General features: G+C 47.3%; 1 protein-coding gene across 1 annotated transcript in view; it reads right to left on the bottom strand.

Moving 5' to 3' along the window:
- Positions 1-13,897: 13,897 nt before the first annotated feature.
- PRDM11 (PR domain containing 11) overlaps positions 13,898-24,118 on the bottom strand; it is a 54,475-nt gene continuing 44,254 nt past the window's right edge. The window contains exons 5-7 of the mRNA XM_006865038.1: positions 22,585-22,772; positions 17,195-17,821; positions 13,898-16,062 (exon numbers count right to left, since the gene is read on the bottom strand). Coding sequence (XP_006865100.1) covers positions 13,898-16,062; positions 17,195-17,821; positions 22,585-22,772 — 2,980 coding nt within the window. The remainder of the gene's footprint in view (positions 16,063-17,194; positions 17,822-22,584; positions 22,773-24,118) is intronic.

Below are 24,118 nucleotides of genomic sequence, written 5' to 3'. Positions count from 1 at the left end.
CTGAATTCTCAGTGGTAAGGGCGTCAGACTTCTGAGCAGTCAGCCTCGACATTTATGACGTCAAATATCACTGTCTGCTTATTGACAATTCATAGCTCTCCCTGTAAGTGTAATTAACAACAGAAGAGAATATAATCGCTGTGCTTTTCCACCAAAATAAATCCTTCTTGGTGAATTTTAAATTACCCAGAGATGTCAGAATGCCCAATCAAAGAAAAACCTTGAGTAATCATTGAGCGAGCTTACCTCGTACCAGGCACAATCACAATTGCTGCTGATTTGGAGTAATTGAGTCTATGTGAATATGTCTGGTTGCTTCTGAAAGGAACACCTTGCACTTTAAGAGCATTTTCTAAGAAGAACATGAAGCAGAGGTGAAAACTCAATAAGAGACCATCTCAGACTTTGCACACAAGGTGATGTGGTTTGTGTTTTTAAAACTAGCTATAAGGATAGGGAATTAGGAGTCTACTCTCATGAATGTGTGACTTTTACTTCTTGTGTCAAATAAATCTATACGTGTTGAATATCTACTAAGCAGAGCTTGCATACGTCTGCCCATCTCAACTTGCCATAAGACTTGGTGCGGGTTAAATGACAAATCAAATTACTCCAAAGGATGCCACGGAGAGAAAGAGACAGTTCTTCAGAGACTATTTCTTTGGGGGTGTAAAAGAGTCCTGGGTGGAAGGTGGTTGTTGCCTAAACCAAACTGGGGTGAGGAGGAGCCCCACACAGACATAGTCCTTATGATTTGTTTCTGCCGCCTGTGTTTCCTGTTGTCAAATGTGCATTTGTTTTGGAGTCCTAAACTGAAGCACAAAAAGATGCATGAGACATCTTACTCTGCATCTGGTGTCACATGTTGGAACGAAAACCTTGCAGTGGTAAATAAACCATTTCCAACAGGGTCTGCTGACTGGTGTTTTGTTTTGTTTTGTTTTTCCCTTCTCCTTGATATTTCAGACATTCAGAAAAATATAATTTGGTAATCCCTCATGAACTACCATGAAAACCAACCATATAGTTTAAGTCATATCACAGTTGAAGCCCCCTCAAGAGTTCATCATCTTGCATTTGGGCTTTCTCCCTCCATGCCCCCTAGACATGTCTCTCTATTTTTCTACAGGTAGATATAAATTCTGAGCAGTAGAGTACTTTTGTGTGTTTTCAAAACATTTCAATTGTATCACACTATTTTTGCTCAACATTAACATATTGAACTTCATTCATATAGATATACCCACTTAAGCTGTCTTTGTTTTTTTTTGTTTGTTTGTTAAGTGCCGTCGAGTCGGTTCCGACCCATAGCGACCCTGTACAGGGTTTCCGAGGGTGTAAATCTTTACAGGAGTAGAAAGCCTCATCTTTCTCCCGCGGAGCAGCTGGTAGTTTTGAACCGCTGACCTTAAGGTTCGCAGCCCGATTCGTAACCACTACGCTACCAGGCTGTCTTAGGCTGGGTTTTCTAGAGAAGCAAAACCAGTGAGATATATTTTCTTGATAGCACAGAACTGGTTCATAGTTGTAGAGATAGGAGAGTCCCAAGTGCAGGCCAGGGGAACCAAGATCAGGGGGCAGGAAGGCAGGACTCCCTGGAAGGCAAGGCCCAGAGCAGGACCCCGGCCCTGCAGTAGGGGCGGCAACAGTGTGACTATTGACCAAAGCTTGGGCAGGCGAGCTGCAGAAACAGGGACGAAGCACAGGAGCTGGGGCGACAGGAACAGGCATGGAGGACACTCCAGTGGGTGTCCATTTTCCAGGCACACTTGGCTGGCATGCCCAGCAAGCAAACACACACTAGAGCAGGCCACTGGTACCAGTTCAGAGAACTGGAGGTCAGGGGATGACCCAGATTCGAGATTCAGATCCAGTGGGAAAGAAAGACAGTCTTTCCTGAATGTCCATTATATTGGGAGCAGGCCACATCCTCAAGGAAACATCCTCTCAGTTGATTGGCTGCTCATAGCCAATCATCATAGAGTTAACTATGCCTGCTCATAGCCAATCATCATAGAGTTAACTATCAACTGCCAAATAACTGGCTCAATCAAGTTGACACAGAACCTAAGTATCACATTGTTGTTGTGTGCCGTGGAGTCGGTTCTGATTCATAGCCACCCTGTGTAGGGTTTATGATACTGTAAATCTTTAAATCTTTACGGGAGCAGAAAGCCTCATCTTTCTGCCACAGAGCAGCTGGTAGTTTCGAACTGCTGACCTTAAGGTTCGCAGCCCGATTTGTAACCACTACGCTACCAGAGCTCCATAGACCTAGTTTATTTATTTTTTTTGTGGTTGGATAGTACCTCATTGTATGGGTAGAACACAGTCCCATTCTCCTGTTGATATTCACATAGATATTTCTTTCCTTTCTTTTTTCTTTGCTGCTGCTATAAGAAATACTGCTATGAACACATCTCCTTGGGCACATATGCAAATCTTGTATATACCTAGGAGTGAGTGAAGTTGACTGGTCCTGGAGTGTGTATGGGAGCCCTGGTGGTGTAGTGGGGTCAGCATTGGTCTGTTAACTGCAAGGTTGGTAGTTTAAACCCACCAGCCACCCTGTGGGATAAAGCTGAGGCTGTCTGCTCCCATAAAGATTTCATTTTGGAAATCTATGGAATAATTCTACTCAGCCGTCTAGAGCGGCTATGAGTTGGAATGAACTCGATGGAAGTGGGTGAGAGAGTATGAAGTCACTGGGTTAAGCGCTCAGCCATTAGTCAAAAGATTGGCAATTCAAAACCATCCAGACGTGCCTCTGAAGACAGACCTTGGGCCCTGCTTCTGAAAGGACACAGTGTGCAAACACTATGGAGCAATTAAGGGGGTTACCATGCATCAAAATTACAGCTAACAACAATAGTGTGTGTATTTGCCTTGATAGCCAGGCTGGTGCACTGAATAAGTAGCGTAGTGGTTACGAATCGGGCTGCGAGCCACAAGGTCAGTAGTTCAAAACTACCAGCTGCTCCTTGGGAGAAAGATGAGGCTTTCTGCTCCTGTAAAGATTTACAGCCTCAGAAACCCTGTACAGGGTTGCTATGAGTCGGAACCGACTCCACGGCACATAACAACAACATCTACATTTAGAGATGCAAGGATTAGGCAAAACCTCTTAGGACTTTGACTTCATTCCCAAGGAGGAAAGTTTGATGGAAACCAGACTCTTTTTTTTTAACATTTCAAGTGAACCATTCCCATCAGTGACAGAGTCAGTGTGGACCCTGTGCCCTAGATGGTGGTCAGGGATACAGTGACCTGGGGAGTCTTGTTACCCCAGGCCTTTGGCTCCAGCCCAGGTGTCCGGAAGAAGAGCTCTGGCATCCATCCACCAAAGGGTGTGGCCTGAATTTGAAAGTCAGCAGGAAATCAACCAGGTCACAGAGACCTAAAATCAAAGGCTCTTAAAAAGGAAAAACAATCCATAAAGATAGCCATTAGATGATGTTGCTTTCCAAGTCTTTGCATGCTGTTGTTATTGTTGTTGTTAAGTGTGGTCAAGTTGGTTCCAACCCATAGTGACCCTGTATAGGGTTTCTGAGGAGCAGCTGGTAAGCTTGAACCACTAACCTTGTGTTTCAAACCGGCTTTGCAGTCCAGTACATTAACCACACAGCACATTAACCCACAGCACCATACCAGGACTCCTTACAATTTCTTATATTCATATGTATTATATTTTACTATTCAGCAGAATATATGTGGGTCTTATCCAAACAACAGAACATTATGTGGACTCTGTTTCACAGTTAACTATGAATGCAAACCCTCCTGAACTTAAGACTAATATATAAGATCCTGGGTTTATATGAAAGATAAATGGATAGAAAGGCTCTTTAGTCACATACAGGGTTTCCGTGGCAAGTAACAAACGCTGCTCCTGAAGATAAAATCGAATCAGGTCTAGAAGACTGTAGAACCAGTAATTGACTTTGTCGCTGGCCACCTTCATGTCCCTGGGCAAGTCCTTTGTCTCTAGGCCTCAGTTTTCACATCTGTCAAATGAATTTGGACCAAATGCTTCTCCCAAGGTCCCTCCCACTCTTTATATGTTATGAAGCTGTGGTCTCAACTGACAACAATGGACACCTTCCACTAAACTCATGTGTACCTTCCCTCCTTGCCCCACACTGGTAATGCCCCTTGGTATCTCCTGATGGTCCCCCAGCCACCCTCTCCCCAAGACATATGCAATGTCACCTGAGGCTCTGATGCAGACTCTTCTCATTTACTTAACTGCTGATGAGACTGTTGGTAATTTTCCAACTGTTTCTATATTTTTAGAACCATTGGAAGCATCACTATTTCAGAAGCTCTGAACCCTAGCATCTGTTCTGTCTCTCTCCCAGCAAGGAGAGCACCCCAGGATTTGGCTGTAGACAGATTTAGGGGGCTGGGCACATTCTTGGTGTGAGGGTTGGAGAACTCCTCTGGAGCATCCCTCCTTTGTCTCCTGCAGGTAAGACAGCACAGATGGTTCCGGACTGGTGACCCCACATGCTTCCCCAAACCAGAGATAGAGATGCCCACTCAGGAGGGGGATGGGAAAAGTTAGTCTTGACAGTGGAAGTCAGATGTTGCCATGGGAACTACAGCTGTGTGGTGGTACATCCCTACCTGGTGAAGTCTCTTCACAAAGCCCTGCTGGTGTTCTGCCCAGAATTCGGGGTCCCCAAAGACCACCAAGGAGCCAACACCAATGCAAGTGCACAAGGGTTGTTTATTCAAGCTCGGGCTCGGACTCCACCTCATCCGATGCAGCAGATTAGGGATAGAGCCCCGAACCCTTTGTCTGCGGGGTTTTTATAGAGTTTTCAAACAAGCTCGGGTTTCTCAGCTTTACAATTTTTGGGTTGGTTAACAATTGGCAAACTATGAGATGTTACAGTTTAATTGGTCAGGACTGGTGGTCTTTGTTCTTAGGCTAGGGCAAAGGAAAACATCTGGCATCTGGCCTTGAGCTGCCTGGCTATTTATACATATATCATTTTCTTGGAGCTAGAGGACGTGCTAAAGCTTATATACAAAATGGATTCTTCTCTTTGGTCCTACACTGGGGCTTGGTTCTCATCCCTTTTCCCAGGTTGCATTGTTGGCAAGTGGAGATGACAGAAAACCTGTCCCAGAAACCCAGGATTCAAACCAGAGACAAGCAAGGACAAGTCTGTTTTTCCAACCCTTGAGGACCAGATCAGATGAGCTCTTGCAAGCAGAATGCTACCCTTGGATCCTTTATGCTGAGATGGGAAAAATGGCTTCCAAGCCAGGCAGGGATGTCAGCTGCAGTGGTGGCTCAGTTAAAGGCCACAGACAATCCTCACCTAAGATTGTTGTTAGGTGCCACCATGTTGATTTTGCATCACAGTGACCTGTGTGACAAAGCAGAACTGCCCCATAAGGGTTTCTTGGCTGTAATCTTTATGAGAGCTGACTGCTGGTCTGTCTCCTATGGAGCCTTTGGTTGGGTTCGAACTGCCAACCCTTCCGTTAGACATTATGCCCCCAAGATACCTCTTCACTTAAAGTTGTTTTTGTTAAATGTCATCAAGTCGGTTCCAACTCAGTGACCTGGTATACGGTTTCCAAGAGTGATGGGTGGATTTGAACCACTGACCTTACGGTTAGCAATCCAATGCTTATCCTATAACATCACACCAGGACTCCATAATAATGGCACAGTTGCAAAATGAACTGTGATATGCAGGAGGAATAAAGAACAAGGGCTTGAGGGTGGTTGGGAGAGACCTCTTTGAGAAGGTGGAACTCCTGAGATCTAACAGAAGCCCAGCCATAGGGCCATCCTGGGGAGATGACTCCAGGTGGTGAGGCCAGTATTAGAAGGTTCTACGTCAGAAAAGAGCTTGGTGAGTTAGAGGAATAAAACCAAGGCTTCTCTGACTGGAACACAGCGCAGGGAGGAGGGCACAGATGAGGTGGGTCATGCAGGGTGGATGCCTCATGACTGGGAAGCCATTGGAAGGTTCCTAGAGAGGACACCATAATTGGATTTGTGTTTTTCAAAAGATGTAGAAATTACCACATGGAAGTCTGGAGGTCTTTGGGCTCCTGAATCTTTGAAGCAAATGTCACCAGTCCCCTTATCTTTTTCAATCTACTTCGGAGAGGGAAGATGGAAGAAGAGAGACAGATGGTAGTAATACAGATCTAACCCTCTTAACCATTCCCCAGCCTCACTGTGGGAAAACTGATTTCCTGGCCATGGGCTTCCAGTGATGAAATCAGGAAAATGCATGTCCAGATACAACAGCAAATACAGTTAAAATTGGGGCCTAATTGGGGTGAGATTTGTGAGCATGGCTTTGGCCCTGATTCACCTGAACTGGTTAGATGTGATGGACAAACACTGTTGTTTCCCATCTGCCCCCTCCTCTGGCAAGAAGAGAAGAGAAGGTTTCATGGAGGATGGCTTACACAATAGGACCAAAGGAGGAGGGAGGGCCTCAGGAACTGAGAGGAAAACATTAAGATACAAAGGGAAACAAGAGGAGAAAAGCAGAGAGAAGGCCCCCAACTGGAAGCTAGAGGGTGGGAGCAGATGCTGGCAGTAAAAGAACTTAGCATTTCTTAAAGGGAAAATACAAAGTTATCTATGTCTTTATTGAATGTATGTGTAGCTTCATTCTAAAACAATGTGAGCAAAACAGCTCCCATCCTCAGGCCCATTCCAGAGGAACTATTGGGAAAACTTTCACACTGGAGATTCAGTCAGAGGAAGAATTAGAATAAAAGTACATTCCAACAGCTCAGAGAGAGTCTAGTGGAATAAATGTACGTGGGGGCATATATATCGATTTTCAGTGGCATGGCGTGGCCTGACTGGCCTGAGATCTGCTGGTTACCTGCTGAGAGTGACTCTAACAGGAAAAGGAGAGCAGCAGAAAGGAGCTCCTGCCATAGCTACAACTTCCTTCCAAACTGGTGGCCGACTCCTCACTGGCTACCCCAGCCCTTACTATGGTATCCATTTTCCATCATCCCCTGAGCACACGACTAGGAGAGTCAAGGAGACAGGGATTTGACCTCGGTGAGTAAATTTAAATGCTTTTATTAACAATCTTCTTACATTACAAGGATAATATGACAAAAGGAAAGTTTCTGCGTACATATTACGATAAAACCAACATAGCTCTATTTGTATCCAGTGTTCTAGGCCCCCTCACACAGGTACTATAAAGCATAGTCTGAAAAATAATATTGAGATTTTTTTTTTAAGAAAGAAAGTATTAACATATTAATATGTACGTGATAATAAACTTCTAGGTATTTCCCCCACCCCCATTTTATATTTCCTCTGTGATTGAAATGAAAATGATACAGCAGCGTGGGGATGAACAGGAGAGAGAAATGGACAGGAAAAGACCATAGCAATTTCCGGCTCTGTAGACAGACAAAAGTGACGGCTGTAGGGTGCCCAGGGCAGTCTGGCCGTCCTCTTTTGTGAGCAGTATTGTAACCGGCTGTCCTCCTCTGGTCGGAGTGCTGAGTCCTCTCGAGGTCCCGTGGCCGTGATCTCTCTCTGAGGTACAGTGCATTGTGGGATTGCTACCCGGGGATGCCCATCCCCTGCCCTAGGGTCTGACCCATCGCATTGGGAGGAACGCTTGGCGGGGCCTGGTCCCTCTTGAGCCAGGCATAGAGGGTGTCCTGACACCTGACTGGCAGCTAGCCGTGGCTCAAGCCAGGGTAGACGTGGAGGGGCAGGGAAGTGGGCATTGGCAGAACAGACCTGGCCCCGAACTCCCAGGTAGTAGGGGTAGGTCTGCTGGAGACTGAGGTACGTTGGTAGGATGTGAGGGAAGAGTAGGTTGGAAGTCTGAGGAGGGCTCAGGGATGGGAAGTGTGTGCCTTTTAGAGCCATAAGAAGAAGGCTGGTTTGGAGAGCAGGGCTTGAAGGCACACTGTCCCCATCGTCCAAGGTCCCATCAGACCCTCCACCCCACCTCTAAGGGGAAGAAACGGAGAAAATGGCAAGTGAAATGGGATTCTGATTCCTGTCAGGGCGAGAGCCCTCCGCCATGCTGCTCCTGTGCCCGGTTGCCCACCTCTTGCCCCCAGACGCCCGGCCCGGCTCCCATGGGCGCTGGGGACACGTCCTGCGCAATAGAGGTGGGTGAGTGCAGGGCGTCGCGGCTCAGCCTCTACCTGGAGTCACAGAATCGGAACAGTGTACATGAACTAAACTTGCCTGAAATGTGGGCCTGGGAGGACAGGTAAAAGCGTGTCCTGAGTACAGCCGGGGGAGCGGCTGCGCAAAACTGAAGGGGCCAGAGCCCTGCTTCTGACCTTGACTTGTCATTGAGCTTAGGAGTATGCGGATCTCTCTCCCACCCTTTTCTGGTAGCTGCTGCCCCCTGCACTGGACAACAAGCCTCTAGGTGGAGGGCAGGCTGTCTAGAGTCGCTCTCACTGCCCACTTCACTCCCCATACTCCACCCCATAAAAGTCTTAGCCGCTAACCAAAAGGTTGGCAGTTCAAACCCACCAGCCGCTCCTGAGAGAAAGCTGTGGCAGTCTGCTTCCGTCAATATTCCAGTCTTGGAAATCCTATGGGGCAGTTCTACTCTGCCCAACAGGATCGCTAAGAGTTGTAATGGACTCCATGCAATGGGTTTACCCGAACCCCTGTAGGAAGACAGTGGGCCAGGAAGGCCAGGACGCTGTACTTCCAAGGTGTGACCTCTAGGGGGCAGTAAACTCAGCCAAGTGGGGAAGGGCAGCATCTTCCAGAACCACCCTGGATTCAATTTGCATTTTCTATTGCCACTGACTCTGCTTATCCTGGGGGGGGGGGGGCTTCTGGAGAAGGTTGTGCATTGGTTCCTCCCCCAGAGAGCAGAGACGACGCCCTACTGCCAAGCAGTAGGCTTGTGAGGGGATGTTGGGGGCACTTGAGCTGGGGTTCTGGGGGTTATCTCCTTCCAACCACAGACCAAACCTGGAGAAAGGAGAGAAAGTCACGGAGAAGACAGGCGCCCAGGCCTCCTGAAGGCATGAAGCAGCGGGCCTCCCCTCCATCAATCCAAAGGAGCCCGACCCCAGCACGCCTTGCCAACTGAGCCTCCTGGCTCCCCAGAGAAGGCTCTGCTCCTGCCCATTCACACACAGCGCCAGACTTCCCTCTGGCTCCCAGCTCTCTATAGACTCTATTTTTATATCTATTTAAAACATAGAAATGTATAAATATATAGGATATTATTTATAGATATATAGATGTGATTTCATCTCTTACTCTGTGTGTATACGTCCTGTATATGTCCATATATACAATATATAGGCTGTAGCATCTGTAGTCTACAATGCATGCACCCCAGTTTCCATGCACTGGCTCCTAGGGAGACTCAATTGCATAGGTATTTCCAGGGTCATACCACTTGGAGGGATAGGGGGAGTGCCAGATTGGAAGGGGAGGGCCGTACCATTTTACTCCCCAAAGGGCACTTTCCCCCCCTCTGGCTAACATGGAAAGGTCACCTCAAAGTTTCCTTAAAACTTCGCAGCTCCATCCACTCAGCTAAAGCACCCTCACCAACAGAGACAAGAAGGGCCTCCCTCTAACAAGTCTCCTGCCAAAAACTTTCCCTCATGGAGATTTGACACCAGTCTAGGACACACTGCCACCTCCCAGGAGATTGGTGTCTGGAATGGTATTCTCTACCTTACATGTCCCTCAAATACGCTAGGCTGGCCTCTGGAAGAGACAAGATGCAACCTGGAATCTTCTACCCAAACCAATGTAAGTATGAATGGAGAAAACATGAATGAAGCCAACTATATGGAAACCAACTCAAGCTGTAGCCCAAACCAGATCTCCATCGAGAATTCCTGTTTCCCGAGGGGAGAAAAGCAGCAAGGGAAGGCATGCTAGAAGAGCGAAGTCCCTTAGTCTACCTGCTGGACCCCATTTGGCTCCAGGTGAGCAGCAGCAAAGATGATGCCAGCCCCAGACCCCAGACTGGGCCCAACCTGTAGTCCATTTCAGCCTCCCCACTATCGTTCTCTGTCGTCTACATGCTTTACCTTATTTCCTCCTTCTTGCATCACCTCCAAACACCAAATATTTCAATATTGCCTTAAGTTATGACAAGATCCTGCCTCCAAGCTCAAGGGATTGGCATAAACAAGACAAGGGAAGAGGGCTCAGCCAAAAAGCCTGGCATGAAAGCCTGGAGCAGGAGCGGGGGTCAGGTACCTTCAGGCCACCAATTCAGGCCCGGTGCTGTATCCAGCCATCCAGGAATCCTGCTCTCATTCCCAGGTGAGGATGGGGAATGGGGCTCTGTTCGGGACCACCATACATCAGGCAGAAAACCATTCTATTCTGGAATGGAGAGATTGCAGATGGGGCTGGGCTGGTCTTACGTCTCACAGATGGGTCTCCCCTGCACCCCTGTTAAGGAAGAGCAGACTATTTCAATCACAGGGGCTCCTGGATCTGCAATGGGTCCGTCTGGTACATTTGACTGCAAACCTGGGCTTCAAAGTTGATCTCACTTCCTACCCCTTCCATGAGCCAAAGTGAGCCACTCACCGTTAGCCTAGCTGGGACAGGTCTTAATCCCAGAGGCACAAACACTTAATCCCAAGCCTGTAGGTGTCACTCCTAAGTCAGTAGCCAAGTTCAGGGACTCTGCCTCATCTGAACCAACCACATTTGGGAGGCAAAAGCTGCCTGAGAAGTCTGTAAATCCATCAGAGGACACAAGAGTAAGCAAACATGTAGTTTCCTCAAGGATCACATCAAGAGTCATTTTCAAGAAGGCAGAAGAGTGGAAAAGCGTCAGACAGAAATCACAGGGAATCACACGCAAAGATCACAAGACAGAGCACTCAAACCCTGGAGCAGCAGTCCCCACGGTGAGCAAGGAGTGCTGTGGAAATTCCAGTGGCATGTCACCCAAACCATTCCCTGGTTATTCCCTGTGCCAAGGCCAAGTGGCCTATACAGTCAGCTACACCTAATGCCTGACTGAATTTAGCAGACACCAAGCACACTCAGAATTTGAAAAGCACTCTGCTAAGCTTCAAGGCCCCCCTCCTACCCCCGGAGAGCACAGCTTTTCCTAGGTTTGGAGGCTGGCTTGGGAGGCCCCTGGCCTATAGCCACCAACTCTTTGTAGTAGCTCCTCCTTCTAGGCCCAGAGGCCAGTGACCTACTCCTAGCCTTCCCATGAGTTCTGGACTTGACACTGGCATTGGCCCAAAGGTTTTTTTCCTCTGGATAAAGATTTAACTATAGCTATGGTCTCTTGAGACGAAACAGTCATGGTCCTAACTAGATGCTCAGGCTGACATGAATGCCACTCTTCCTGGTTTTCAAAGTGGTCTAAGAAATGAGCCCCAGTTAGTAAAGGTCCCAGTGTAGTAAGTGACAGGAGAACAGAAGAGGGAGGAGAAGGTGTAAGACATCTTCTGGCTAGAAGATTCTAACCTATTGCTTCTGTCCCTAGGCCCACCTTGCCCACCATCTCTGCCCCCTCCCCACTGCTCTCTTGGTCTCTGTGATGCTTAGTGAAAGTTCCAACAGCCTCAGTGGCCTGGGTGAGTGGGTGGTGAAGAAGTCCAGGAGGGAGAGGTGGAAACTTGTGCTTTGCAGTCGCTTCCCACTTGACCACAGTTTGGCCATACCCTGGGTGGGAGAAGCTGGTGGACAGGAGACAGCAGCTTCTAGTGGGAAAGGAGAATTCTGCTGGGAATTTCAAAACATCAGGGAGGAGCTTTGGGTCTTTTGTTGCTATTTCCTGCTTTCCTCTTTTTCAGGGGAAGTGGGGAAAGTATGTGGGTGCAACTGACTGGGGTAGGGTGGAGGTGATGTTACCAGGCAAGGGTGCGTTGATTTGTTGAAGAAGGCAGCATATGACGCCTGGCAGTGGGACAATTGGAAGAAACCAGGTTTTTTTTTCTGTTTTTGTTTTTAACATGCTACATCACTGTTGAAAACAAACAAACAAACAAAAGTTTCAAAAATAATAGATTATATATATATGTGTATATATATATATATATATTTATATAATGAAAAGCTATTGACTAGCAGCAATGATTCTAAAGTTATCTTAGCACCAAGACCATGGGGGCAGTGGGGAGGGACTGGAAGGGAATGAAGGCAGTAGCAGGACAAAGAAGGAAGAGTGATGTGTTCAGTGTTGATGACCTCTATTCACTATGGTTCTCAATGGTGGCGTGTGGTCTCTGAGTCAAGAAAAACCAGGAAGGAAGGAAGCCCCCACAGTTTCACAATGTCTGAGCCAGGCAGATTAAAGACATTGAGTCTTGTCTGTGGCCACATCATGCCAACAGAGAGGGTGGTTCCCAGTAGCACGGACCACCTACAATTTAGATCTTCCTCCTTTCCCAAACATGACCTGTATCCATGTTCTAGAACGTCTGCACAGAAAAGATGCATAGACCAAATGTAGAAACATGAACAGAAGTGTGTTGTTTTTTAACAGCTCACGCACATTTTGTTTTTAACTCCCTTGCGAGGTATACTGGTAGTTAAAATGAACCAAAGAGCATTGATCAGACTCTACTTTGAACCACTACTTGCCCCAGGGATTAGGCAAGTAAGTAGTTATTTCTAAAGCTTATCTTGTGTGTGTGTGTGTGTGTGTGTGTGTGTGTGTGTGTGAAGGCTCATGCCTTGAGAGTCCTGTTTTCCTTCTCGTTTTCTCCTTTCCTTTAGGACTGCTCTGCCCTGTTCCACAAAGGGAGAACTCTCAGGCATCGCTACATCGCTTGGTTTGCTACAGCCTTCCTGCCACGTTGCAGGCCATATTATCAGCCTTGCGGCGATACAAGGACTAAATATTCGAGTCTCGTTTGAGCTCGGAATCACCTAGGACATATCTAGCATTGACACCTCCTGCCACAGAGCTGTAGCAGGTACTTCTTGATTACTAAAGGAAAAATTACCCCCAACACAGTATGTGATTATAAAGACAGAGCATAAATAATTCATATAAATTGAATATATACGTTTCATCTTTTTTCTTTCTTTCTTTCTTTCTTTTTAAAGCCAAGAATCACTGCCCTCTTGGGGGTCTCGATTTCTCAGCTCTTTGTGTACCCAACAGGCTGGATCTGAGTGGCTTTATATTGTTTATCTTCCCACATGTAAAATGGAAATGCACACAGCTCGTTCCTCCCTCCCTCCCTCCTCCAGGATTCCAAGCTCCTTCAGCATAACAAGTAATATCTTTACTGTCCAGGGAGATGGAAGGAGGGAACTGGCAATGTAGGGAGGCGAGAGGTGACTGAGGTGGGGATTAGTGGCTGTCACAGTTTGACCCAGACTTTTGTTTCTAACAAAACAAAACAAAACAAAATGATTTCTCAAGCTGAAGACGAGTGGAGGAGGAAGCAAGATCAAATACCCCAACTCAGAAAAACCATATATCCCATCCCAAATCAGAGATCTGCTTAAATTGGAGCACACTGTCAGTAAAGAGGCTAAGAAATGGCCCTCATAAAACAGATGGCAAGAGCATAGCCCAAACCCCAGCCCAAAGCCCCTCACTTCCAGACGTCAACATAAACAAAGTGAACCATCCAGAGCCTGTCGTTTTAGCTTATGCTGGGTGGGAACACGTGTGGCTCCAGCATAAGCTTCTGTGAGTAAAAATGAGTTGCCATCTCTGTTGCAGCTGCCATATTTTGTAGACAAGTTCCCAGCGTTATTCCTTTCCAAAAGCTCCCCGTAGCTTCTGGTGGACACATCACCTTGTGTTATTCTTTTTATAAATTTTTCAGTGTGAGTGTATATATATACACATATCTATATATGTATATATATATATATATATCAAAGCTTATGAGTATAGATTAAAAAAATATTCATCAGCTTAGTGGACTCTGTGGTGTGGGCTCCCTAGATGTCTGGGTAAAACTCTGTCCCGTGGTCTACGGCCTGAAGCACTGGTTTCTGCTCCAGCGTGGACATCCTGCTGAGGACCTCAGCAGACAGTGTGTAACTGTTAGCAGACTTCTCCTCGAACCAGCTGTCTAGGGCTCGCTTGGCATCGAAGTTAGCAATGGGTGGTCCGTTGACAGCAATCGTTAAGAGGTCGCTGAGCTGCTCTAGGGTCAGGCGGGAACGGTGGTTTTTGCGTACACGTTGGAGGGCACTGCGGCCCTTCTCACAGCAAGTGGTGGAAGTGGGGAGGACTTTAAGGATCTGGATGACTTTGTTTAAGAGTGGAAACCTCTGCTTGTACTTGCAGATGTGGCTGATCAGGTCTTTGAAGCCGTTTTTGGTATAGTAATCCGCCTTGAGCTCTTGCCACTCTATCAACAGACTTCCCCGGGGGTCCAGCCCTTCCCTGCAGACCTCTCGGGAAAAGGTCGGGATGGCCTCCAAATGGTCAAATATCTGAACCATATCCTCCTTGCCATAACTCATGAGTTCCTCGCTGCTCCTGGGCCAGGTGGCCAGGTCGAACACCTGGCAGGCCTTCACAAAGATCCGACTGCGGGAATCGAACCTCTGAGCCAGAATCACTTGGGTCTTCTGGCAGATCTTCTCCCTGATGGATTGGAACTTGGCTTCAGCCACCCTGAGGTTCTTCATTGCAATCCCATTGAAGCTCTCGCGGAAGTTCTCCTCGAACTCCTGAAGGTATTCTCCTGGGGAGTCGGCCAGCCGACTGATCTCCTGAATGGCCTCCTCGATCTTGTCGTCCACCTGGGACACTAGGAGGTACTCCCCCTGGAAGACGTAGGCCAGGCGTGAGAGCACTGCAATCACGTCCAACAGGAAGTAGATGAGCTTGATGGACTGGTAGTCCATGAGGAACTGCAGCAGGGCCAGGGCAATGGCCGAGGCGTCTGCTCGCTGGGTCTGGCTGCTGATGTCCCTGAGGTGGGCCACCACCTCCAGGTAGTCCTTGATGAGGGCATTGAGGACGTTCTGCTCGCCAATGATCCACTTCACGGCCCGGATATCCCCCAGGAACTCAGTTTCCTCACAGAGGGTTGAGGCTGTGGAGCGCAGCTCGCACATGAGGCGTGGAGAGTAATGGTAGAAGCTTAGCAGCTGTTTCAGGTTGTTCTCCAGCTCCTCCAAGCAGGGGAGCTCCTTCCCACTGATGGCATCCAGAATCTCCAGGTGGGGCCGGTGCACCATGAAGGGCAGGCACAGCAGCCAGGGCAGCGTCTTACGAATTGTCATAAACATGCTGGCGCGCAGGCTGGCTGTGATGTTGGCTCCATCGACGCCCAAGCCAACAGTTGGCTTCTCGTCCTGTAACCGGATGCCCAATGTAGAGAAGGCTCGATCAAGTGCCTGGAGATAGCTTTCTGTGCTGGAGAATCCGAGTTCCTGCAGGGACAGGAACTCTGTGGCTGGGGGCCCGTCACTGCTAGTGTACTGGACATAGACAGCCACGGTATCGGCCAAGAGGTCATCGCTCTGCCCATCCAAGATGATGCTGAGGCAAGGGGACTGGCGGATGCGCTCCACCAGGTCTTCCCGCAGAGCCCGGGCGATGTGATGAATGAGGATTTGGCAGTCGCCCTCATTCATGTACTGATCCACCACCTTGAGCTCGCACTTTCTCAGCAGCTCAGCCAGGGGCCGGAAGTCCAGGTAGGGCCTGCCCTCAAGGGCCAGGTGGTAGGCGGTGTTGAAGAGCAGGGTCATGTTGCGGCACATCTCCTCCGTCTTCTCAGGGTGCATGCGGAGTTTGTACAGCTGCAGGCATTTCTTGTGCAGGTTGCTCTGACTGTGCAGTTTGATGGTGTGGATCTTAAACTGCTTGGAGCCGATGATGAAGGCAGAGGTCCGAGAAGACTGCACTGTGTACTGGCGGCAGACGTGGCACCACATCTCATTGAGAGTCGGGGAGTACCGCAGGAACCAAAACTTCTTCAGCCACTCCTGCTTAAAGCGCCGGATTCTGCGGCCAGTGGCAGATGACATCTTGGAGGGCTCGTCAGTTGCAGTCATCATATCATTTGAGACGGATTCATCGGCTGAATCGACCTCCTGATCATCGTCTTCCATAATGGCGGGGCCAGAGACCATGCTCTCTGAGGCTGGAAAACAAATTGGAAAGGAGCATTTACACCTTTGTCTAGATGTCTAAACATAGACTTTCCAAAAAGTGAACAGCAAACATTATCCAGAACGGTAGGTGCCACTCTATATAGACCAGAAGTTATTAGCTATGGCAAATGGATTCCCACTGAGGGTTACTTTGTAAGCACTCTTATTAGACACATGAAACTATTTATTCTTTGTGAATTACCCAAGGGGACCTCTCTGCTCCAGTCAGCCTGACTTCATCCTCCATACTGTTCTATACAATGTGCTATACCAACTGGACAGAGCAAACTAGGAGAGCAGATCTGATGGAGAAATAAAAACATGCCAAACACTCAGACGTCATCCATGGAAGACCTGAGACTCGTTAACCTGGTGGGGAGGAAGGCTTTCCTTGAATGAAGAAAGCTTTGATAAATGATTTCAGGATCAAAATGCAGTTCAGATGAGTGCTTTGAATCTCTGAGACACCTCATTCTGAACTCAAGAGATGGGGTTAAGAGAGGAAGTGCTATGCAAATCTCAAACTCAGATACTCAAATGTGGCCTGAAAAACCTCCGGTTGTTGGCCAGCTCTAAAAGGGGCAGATGCCGGCAGCTAAACACGGCGTGTGAATCCTCTGTATCATCCCCACTCCCACCCCCGAATCTTCTAGAACTCCAGGGGAAACAGGACCATGTGGGACAGAACACTGATTTGGGAAGAGAAGAGCTAGGCTGTGTTCCTGGACTGAGTTCAAGAAGGTTAAGAGTTTTCTCCAACAAGACACCCTTCCTTGTGTGGGCCTGGAGAGAGAGAAGGATGGGGTTTAGAAATTGGGCTTTGGTGTAAACCACTACTGCCAAGAAAGGCAGTAGGTCAAGAAGACAGCACACACCTTCCTGCAGTGCAACTTCCTTTATTGACCAAGACAGTACATTGGTGACCCACGAAGCATCCCACCACAGTACAGTAGGTCTGCCAAAGGCACCTGGGGGCTCTAGGCTAGGACCGATGTCCACCTCCATGTTACACAACTCAGATCTCCCCTCAGGTGGCTCCAACAGAAAGAGTCTTGGGCCACTTTCCATACTGCCCTCTGTGTGTTCTTCCCTCTGACAATAATGTCATTCAGACCAACTTACCTGCAGGATCTGAGAACTCTGGGAGCTCCAGTACCTGTGGTGGTAATACAGGGGGCTCGGGAAGCTTCCCAGACTTAAGCATGTCTAGTTCTGCCTGGAGTTCCCGAACTTTCTTCTTCAGGCGAATACAGTTAGGGCAGAAGGAGGTGGTAGGAAGCTCATGAGGGTCAGATGCAAGGGAGGCCTCAGCGGGACTGTCAGCCTTGAATGATGAAGGTTCCTCTTCTTCATCCTCCAATGAGCCTGGTTCCTTGGAAGCCCCTTGGGGAATCTTCCAGTCCCCTTCCCCAGGGGTCCGGCTGACATTCTGTACACCATGGGACATGGTCGTTGTACACCGACTATAAGCGTCATCCTGGTACTTAGGAACTTTCCTGATGACCAGCGAGGTGCTCAGGGCCAACTGGTGGGCTTCCACTTTTGCAGATTCCAATGAGGCCTCCAGCACATCCTTGAAAATCAGGTCAATTTTCTTCTTCTTGGCCTGGGGGTGCACGTCCCCTTCATCAAAGCCACGCTTGTAGGGACTTTTGCCCTGTCTCAACACGGGGAGCTGTATGGAACCCCTCAGGTCTTCTAGGTGCTCCAGAGCCTGCTCAGACTTCCCCCTCTGCAACCTCTTCTCTCCTAGGAAGGAAAACCAGGGCGTGAGGCAGTGGGGAAAACCCCCGACGTGAAAAACACCAACAGAAAACAAAGCAGGTCTCCTGTTAGGAAGTCACTGTACACACCCCTTCGGGCCTGGCCTTGGGGGTCAAGTGTTAAAATAAGGGAGAGAAGTAGATCACCAGGTGATCACGGGAACTCAAATCATAGGACTTGAAAAAGTAGACAGCACTATCTTTAAGGAGACCATTTCGATGGAGCCTTAAGTATACACTCAAGAGTTTTAAGTTGAGAGAATTCTATTGGGGATGGTGACTAGAAGTCCTTTCAAAGGGGTTTGTCAACTATGACCCTAAAGGTGACATTCAGTTCAATCAAATTGGGTGGCTAATAACATATTTCAGAACCAGCGAGTACTGGTTCTGCCAACCCTTGAGGTTTTCCCTCCAATCTTAGCAATTAGAAGATGGCTGCTTCACCTTGGTAAAAGGTATACATGAAACACCATGAGTGTCACTGCTTTGGGCCCAGAGAACAGCTACATAGAGCAAAGTCCACCCCACAGCAGCTCTCCTATCTAGTTCTCCCAGCAAACAGGAGAATATACGATCTGAATCTCTGTGGCTCTCCCTGACAACTGAGGTGGGAAGAAAATGGAAGACAGCGATACCTACAGCTACCTAAGGTTTCAAGATGGTGGCCTCTGACAAGAAAAAGGGTCAAGTAGCCACACTGATGCAAAGAATGCCTATATTATAGCTGTGTGGTGTTTCATTTTCTACATATCAATGATTTCAAACTTCTAGACTTTGGAGAGGTCCTCAATCAGAAATTCGTTTAGCCTGATGTTTCAAAATGGCCGACATACTTTCATCAATGGCTACAGAAATGCTAGCACTTCTGAAGGAGGCAGAGGTATCTCTTCAGCCCTCAGAAGGTCCTGCTGGCAGCTCAGGGAGCTCAGAAATCTTAACAGCTCCCCAGAGCAAGGGTAGGGGCTCTGACGATATGCCTTTGAGTAGTATGTTGTCATCAGACGTCAGATTGTCCTTTGTTAAAAGCCAATCCCCCTGAGCAATCCAGATGTTTGCTCCATGCTGTGATGAGTCTTGGCTTCCACAGTGCCCTGTCCCATGTTTGACACCAGGTTTCCAAGAGATGATAAAGCATGAATGCTTAAGGGACAACCTTATTTCCAAAGCTCTTAAAACTCAGAGGGCTCCCCACAAGCTACAACTGTACAACAGCTGGGGGGCAAAAAGGAGAAAGATGGAGTGTGTTTTTTTTTTTAAAAAATGCTTGTCTTACAGATCAGATACCTCATACACCCACTCAGAATTACAAAATACTAAGGACCAGTCAGGCAAACAGCTGAGGATGCCGGAAGGGCCAAGCTACAAATCCAGGGATTCCTCATGCCCCTCTGTTCCAAAACAAAGGCTTTCAAATTTCCTAGGAGTGTGTGTGTGGTGGTGGTGGTGGGGTCTCTTTGGATTTAAAGTGTCCAGAAAAATCTCTGGGCAAAGAGATCTTTGAGCATTATGAAACTGATCCCAAAGCCCTCAGGAAATATGGAGAGGGGGAAAACCTCCATATTTTCAGAAATGAATGATTCAAATAACCTAGATTTTCTGGATGTAAGCATCTGGTGCTTGGGTTAGACACATCCTATTTTTAAAGATAAGGAGCTCTGGTAGCGTAGTGGTTACGAATCGGGCTGCGAGCCTTAAGGTCAGCAGTTCGAAACTACCAGATGCCCCGGGGGAGAAAGATGAGGCTTTCTGCTCCCGTAAAGATTTACAGCCTCAGAAACCCTGTACAGGGTCGCTATGAGTCGAACCGACTCCACGGCACACAACAACAACAACAACAACAACAAATTCTTAAAGATAGTTATAATGACATTCTTTTCAGGATGCAGTTCTGGGCCTCAACTGATGCCTCAATTTAAGAAAGACGAGTAATTCATGCTCTGGATTTTACCAGGGCTCCAACGTACAATTATGAAGAAAGCTTCCATGTAAAACAATTGGGTGATTGGCTTTGGCAATCCTCCTCCTGGAACAGCAGGGCCACCACTAGGGGGTGTGGGGACATGTGTGGGGGATGTCAACACACTGGTGATACTTTCAGAGGAGTGAAACCAACTGACTGTCTGTAAAATTCTGTGCAGTGTTTCAGCAGATATTTTTTATAAAAATATCCTTGTAGCTAGTTCTAATAACAAAACATTTTTCATAAATATGTTTTATGAAAAACATAAAGCATCCATATATCAAGATACCCTAGAAGGCTAAAACTCTCTGTTCATTTACTTTTGGAACCTCCTAATGTGGTCTGATCAGAGCTGTCATTGTACCCGATTATAAAGTCGCTCTGAATCATATGGTTTTGTCTGTTCTTGTTGATATTGGTGTTTTTATAGTCACTGATTTTGTCAAAATTTCTGGTATTTGAGCTACAAAACTGTATTAGAGTTGTGAACCTACATCAGTAAGTGTTTTGAGAATGAATGTTGTAACTAATAATGTAATTCAATGTAGAAAGATTTTACAAAACAATTTTACTGTTAGTATTCATACTCCTACAGTCTAATAAATATTACATTTGAGCAATTTACAACTATATCACATATTAATCTGCAATTAAAATTGATCACAAGCATTATTAAGCATTCTGCATGGACTGGAATGGGAGAAGGTCCACGGTGGGGGGAGGGGGTGTGGTGTTAGGAGTTACCACCGGGTGACACCAAGCCCAGGGATACCACTGGTTGGTACACCAAGTTAAGGCCCCACAAAAGTGTCTAGAACCTGCCAAAGCTACAAGCTACAGAGCGAGATGGCTAAAGACCATTGGCTCCTAAGGGCTTGACGTTAAGTCCACTCATGACTCTGGCCCTACCCCACCAACCATGGCTTTCTGTTTCCTTCCTGGGTCCCTACTGCTTGATCTGTCCAAGAATAGGCATTCCTTCCTCCTGGATCTTCACATGTCTTGGTCTGTCTGCTACGCCTCCTTTGTACCACTCCTGATAGCTCATGCCCTTCTCTGAGCATTGTCCCTGGCTTCAGGGCTCTTTGAGGATGATGCAGACTGAGGTGTTAGAGAGGAGACACTGGGAAGAACCCAAAGGACATCACAAATCAAGAAAAATCCAAGAAGATTAGGGTCAAGGAATGAAACATGGGTTCTCAACAACATCTCTTGGTTTTCTTTTCTTCTAATGGTAGGCTCATTTGGGAGAATTCGGACTGCCTTCATTCATTTCTTCTCTTAGTCATTCCACAAAGATGTATTGCACAACCACTATGTATCAGATGTTTTATCTGAGGCATCTTCAGGGGTCATATGGAAACCACTGCCATCCCATCATGGAAACATGCCTTCCCCCGTGAAACCAGCATGTGCCCAATTTCAGATCCAAAGAGGACAAGAGATGAGTGAGTGTGTCTACTGGCTCTCCTCTCGCTGCTCATCCAATCACAAGATACTTTTTACTAAGTCAGGCAGTAGGGTGCACTCAATGTTGACAATTTGCTTTGTTGTATTCCCACACTCTTTCCATCTTCTCCACTCATATATTCCAAATGAAGATTAATTTCCAATATGTACATTGGGCGGGAACATGAAAAGAATGAGGCTTAGGCACAGTCTTGTTTCCTGGACCAGGTGGATTCTCTGAGTATTTGGATGTGTGGTTTTGTGCAAGCCAACACCCAATGAATGAAGGACCTAGGCTCACCAGTCTGCCCTGACCAGGTGGAGGTTGGAGTAGAGACAAAGGGTAAGGGGCTGGGGGACATTTTAAACCCATGACTCATTTAAATAAAGCCTGAGTGGACACCCACCTACCAGGCTCTCCATGCCTCCGGTGACCATCCCATCTCTCTCCAACCTTCTTCTCATAGAAACTGTTCTTTTGCATAATTCCATTAAGACTGTCAATAATGAGACCAGGAGGGAGCAGGAAAGAGACAAGTTCAGTGCTTTTCTAGAAGGTTAGTGCCTACTCTCTAAAGTCAAACAAATGTTAAGTGAGAGACCTAGCTCCGCCCTTCTTTGCCTTATAACCCTAGGCGAGTCACTGTTGTTATTGGAGCCCCGATTTCTACATTTGTCACATGGGGATAACAATCCATATGGGGTCATCAACATCAAGGGTTTATAATTGAACATTACTATGGTCAAGGTGGGCATTGTTTTAGATGCATTCTGTGCCCCACCTAATGCTCACAGCTGCAATTTGTGATGATCACATGGAGAAACTTAGAAAACCTGCTTCTTTTTGTTGATACTAAATTCCATGAAGTTGGTTCTGACTCATAGTGACCCTGTATAGAGTTTCCAAGGAGTAGCTGGTGGGTTTGAACTGCTGACCTTGTGGTTCACAGTCCAGTGCTGATGTTACAGAGCCATATTAAGAATCCACAAAACCTGCTCAGAAAGTCCTGAGTGAATGCTACCTATGACGCTATTAGGATAGAAATAGCAGCAGCAGGTTGTAACATCTTTCCTACCATCTGGGTTGGGAAAACAGATCAGTTTCGATTTGACTCATTTGCTGAACTTTGGGATACGCAGCTTGCACTGCTATGTTCACAATAAGAGGTTTCTGAGACCGATTCTGAGGGAAGAGAACACACACACAGGGAGACCCTCTGGATGGCACTACTGTTGGTGTAATGCAGTTTCCATTGTTTTTTCTCAGGAAGCTCCTAAGACCTTTTCCCTGGCCTCCCCCAGGGCTCAGTGGTAGGTGTGGCCTCACCTCAGGCACTCACCTCTGGCCAGGTTGCGGTGGATGGTCTCCTGGGACATGCTATGCAGACGCTTCATGTAGTCCTGGCTGTACCACACCCGGAGTCGCTCCCCGGGTCGGATGTCCTGGCACACCCGGAAGTAGATGTGTTCACTGTGCTGGAATGCTAGTAGGTTCTGCTCCCTCTCCTCTCGGGAGATGACCACGTACCTGGAGGCAAGGGGGACAGGTGAGAACCCATGAGACACCGCGCTGGCATCCACATGCAGCTGGACACCTGTTAAGTTCCTGAGCAGCTGCTCTGTTGAAGAAAGGAGCACTAGTTAGGACCGGTCACTGTCCCGATGCCATCACTGTGTGTCACCTCAAGCACATCTCTGGACCGCTATGACTCTGTTTTCTGAGTCTGGAAATGACACCTGCCCTGCTAATTTCAAACCTAAACCAACTACTGCTGAACTGATTCTGAATCATGGAGATGCCATGTGTGTCAGAGTAGAATGGTGCTCCATAGAGTTTCAATGGCTGATTTTTCAGAAGAAGATTGCCAGACCTTTCTTCTGAGTGTCTCTGGATGGAATCAAACCTTCTAGTTAGCAGTCAAATATTTTAGTCATTTGTACCACCCTGGGACTCCTCGGTTATGAAACTCAATACCAGGCATAAAGGTGATGAGAAAAGTTAAGCAGTATCTCATCCAGCCTTCAATTTTAACTGTGGGGGTCCCTAGACACCGCAGGCCTCTGATGGTAGTAAGGGTGGGGTCTTAAACTGTGTTTACTATATCATAAAGCCTGGCAGCTCTGGTAGCATAGTGGTTACGAATCGGGCTGCGAACCTTAAGGTCAGCGGTTCGAAACTACCAGCCACTCCGCGGGAGAAAGATGAACCTTTCTATTCCCGTAAGGATTTACACCCTCGGAAACCCTGTACAGGGTCGCTATGGGTCGGAACCGACTCGACGGCACTTAACAACAACAACAAAGCCTGGCAGCAATAACCCACACAAGGATGCCCAAGAGATCAATTAACAAATGCCAAAGATCAAAATCTTTCAAAACAAGGGGTCCAATAGGGACACGGGAAGAAAGAACTAAGAGGTGATGAAAGGGTGACAACCACTGGTTCATCTAACTAAGCTGTCTTTATGATAAGGGACATTGAACTCAGAGAGGTTAAGTGACATGCCTAAGATCACACAGCTAATAATGGAGGTGGAATAATGAGGCCTGTGCTTTTCCTATCATGTGGGTAGGTAAAGCACCAAACAGCAATGCCCAGACAGCTTTTAAAGTTGTCACAACCCTCAGAATCTAAGACCGTCTTCACCTGCCATTTTCAACACTCAATCCACCCACCTCAACCACTTCCAAAAGGTGAGATGATGCAACATTTGCCAACAAGTAAAGGTGAACAGATCAAAAGGATGAGGAGGAATCATCAGGGGTCTTAGGGTTCTGTGTTATACATCTAAGAAATCTGTAGTCAAAATAAACATTTTCCCTTATGCTCTGATTTGTCTCAAATCCAGAGATGAAATTAAAGTCTGTGTCTGG

This window comes from Chrysochloris asiatica, unplaced genomic scaffold (assembly GCF_000296735.1).
Source record: "Chrysochloris asiatica unplaced genomic scaffold, ChrAsi1.0 scaffold00075, whole genome shotgun sequence".
NCBI classification, from domain to species: Eukaryota; Metazoa; Chordata; class Mammalia; order Afrosoricida; family Chrysochloridae; genus Chrysochloris; species Chrysochloris asiatica.
This window is presented reverse-complemented; position numbering and strand designations above follow the sequence as displayed.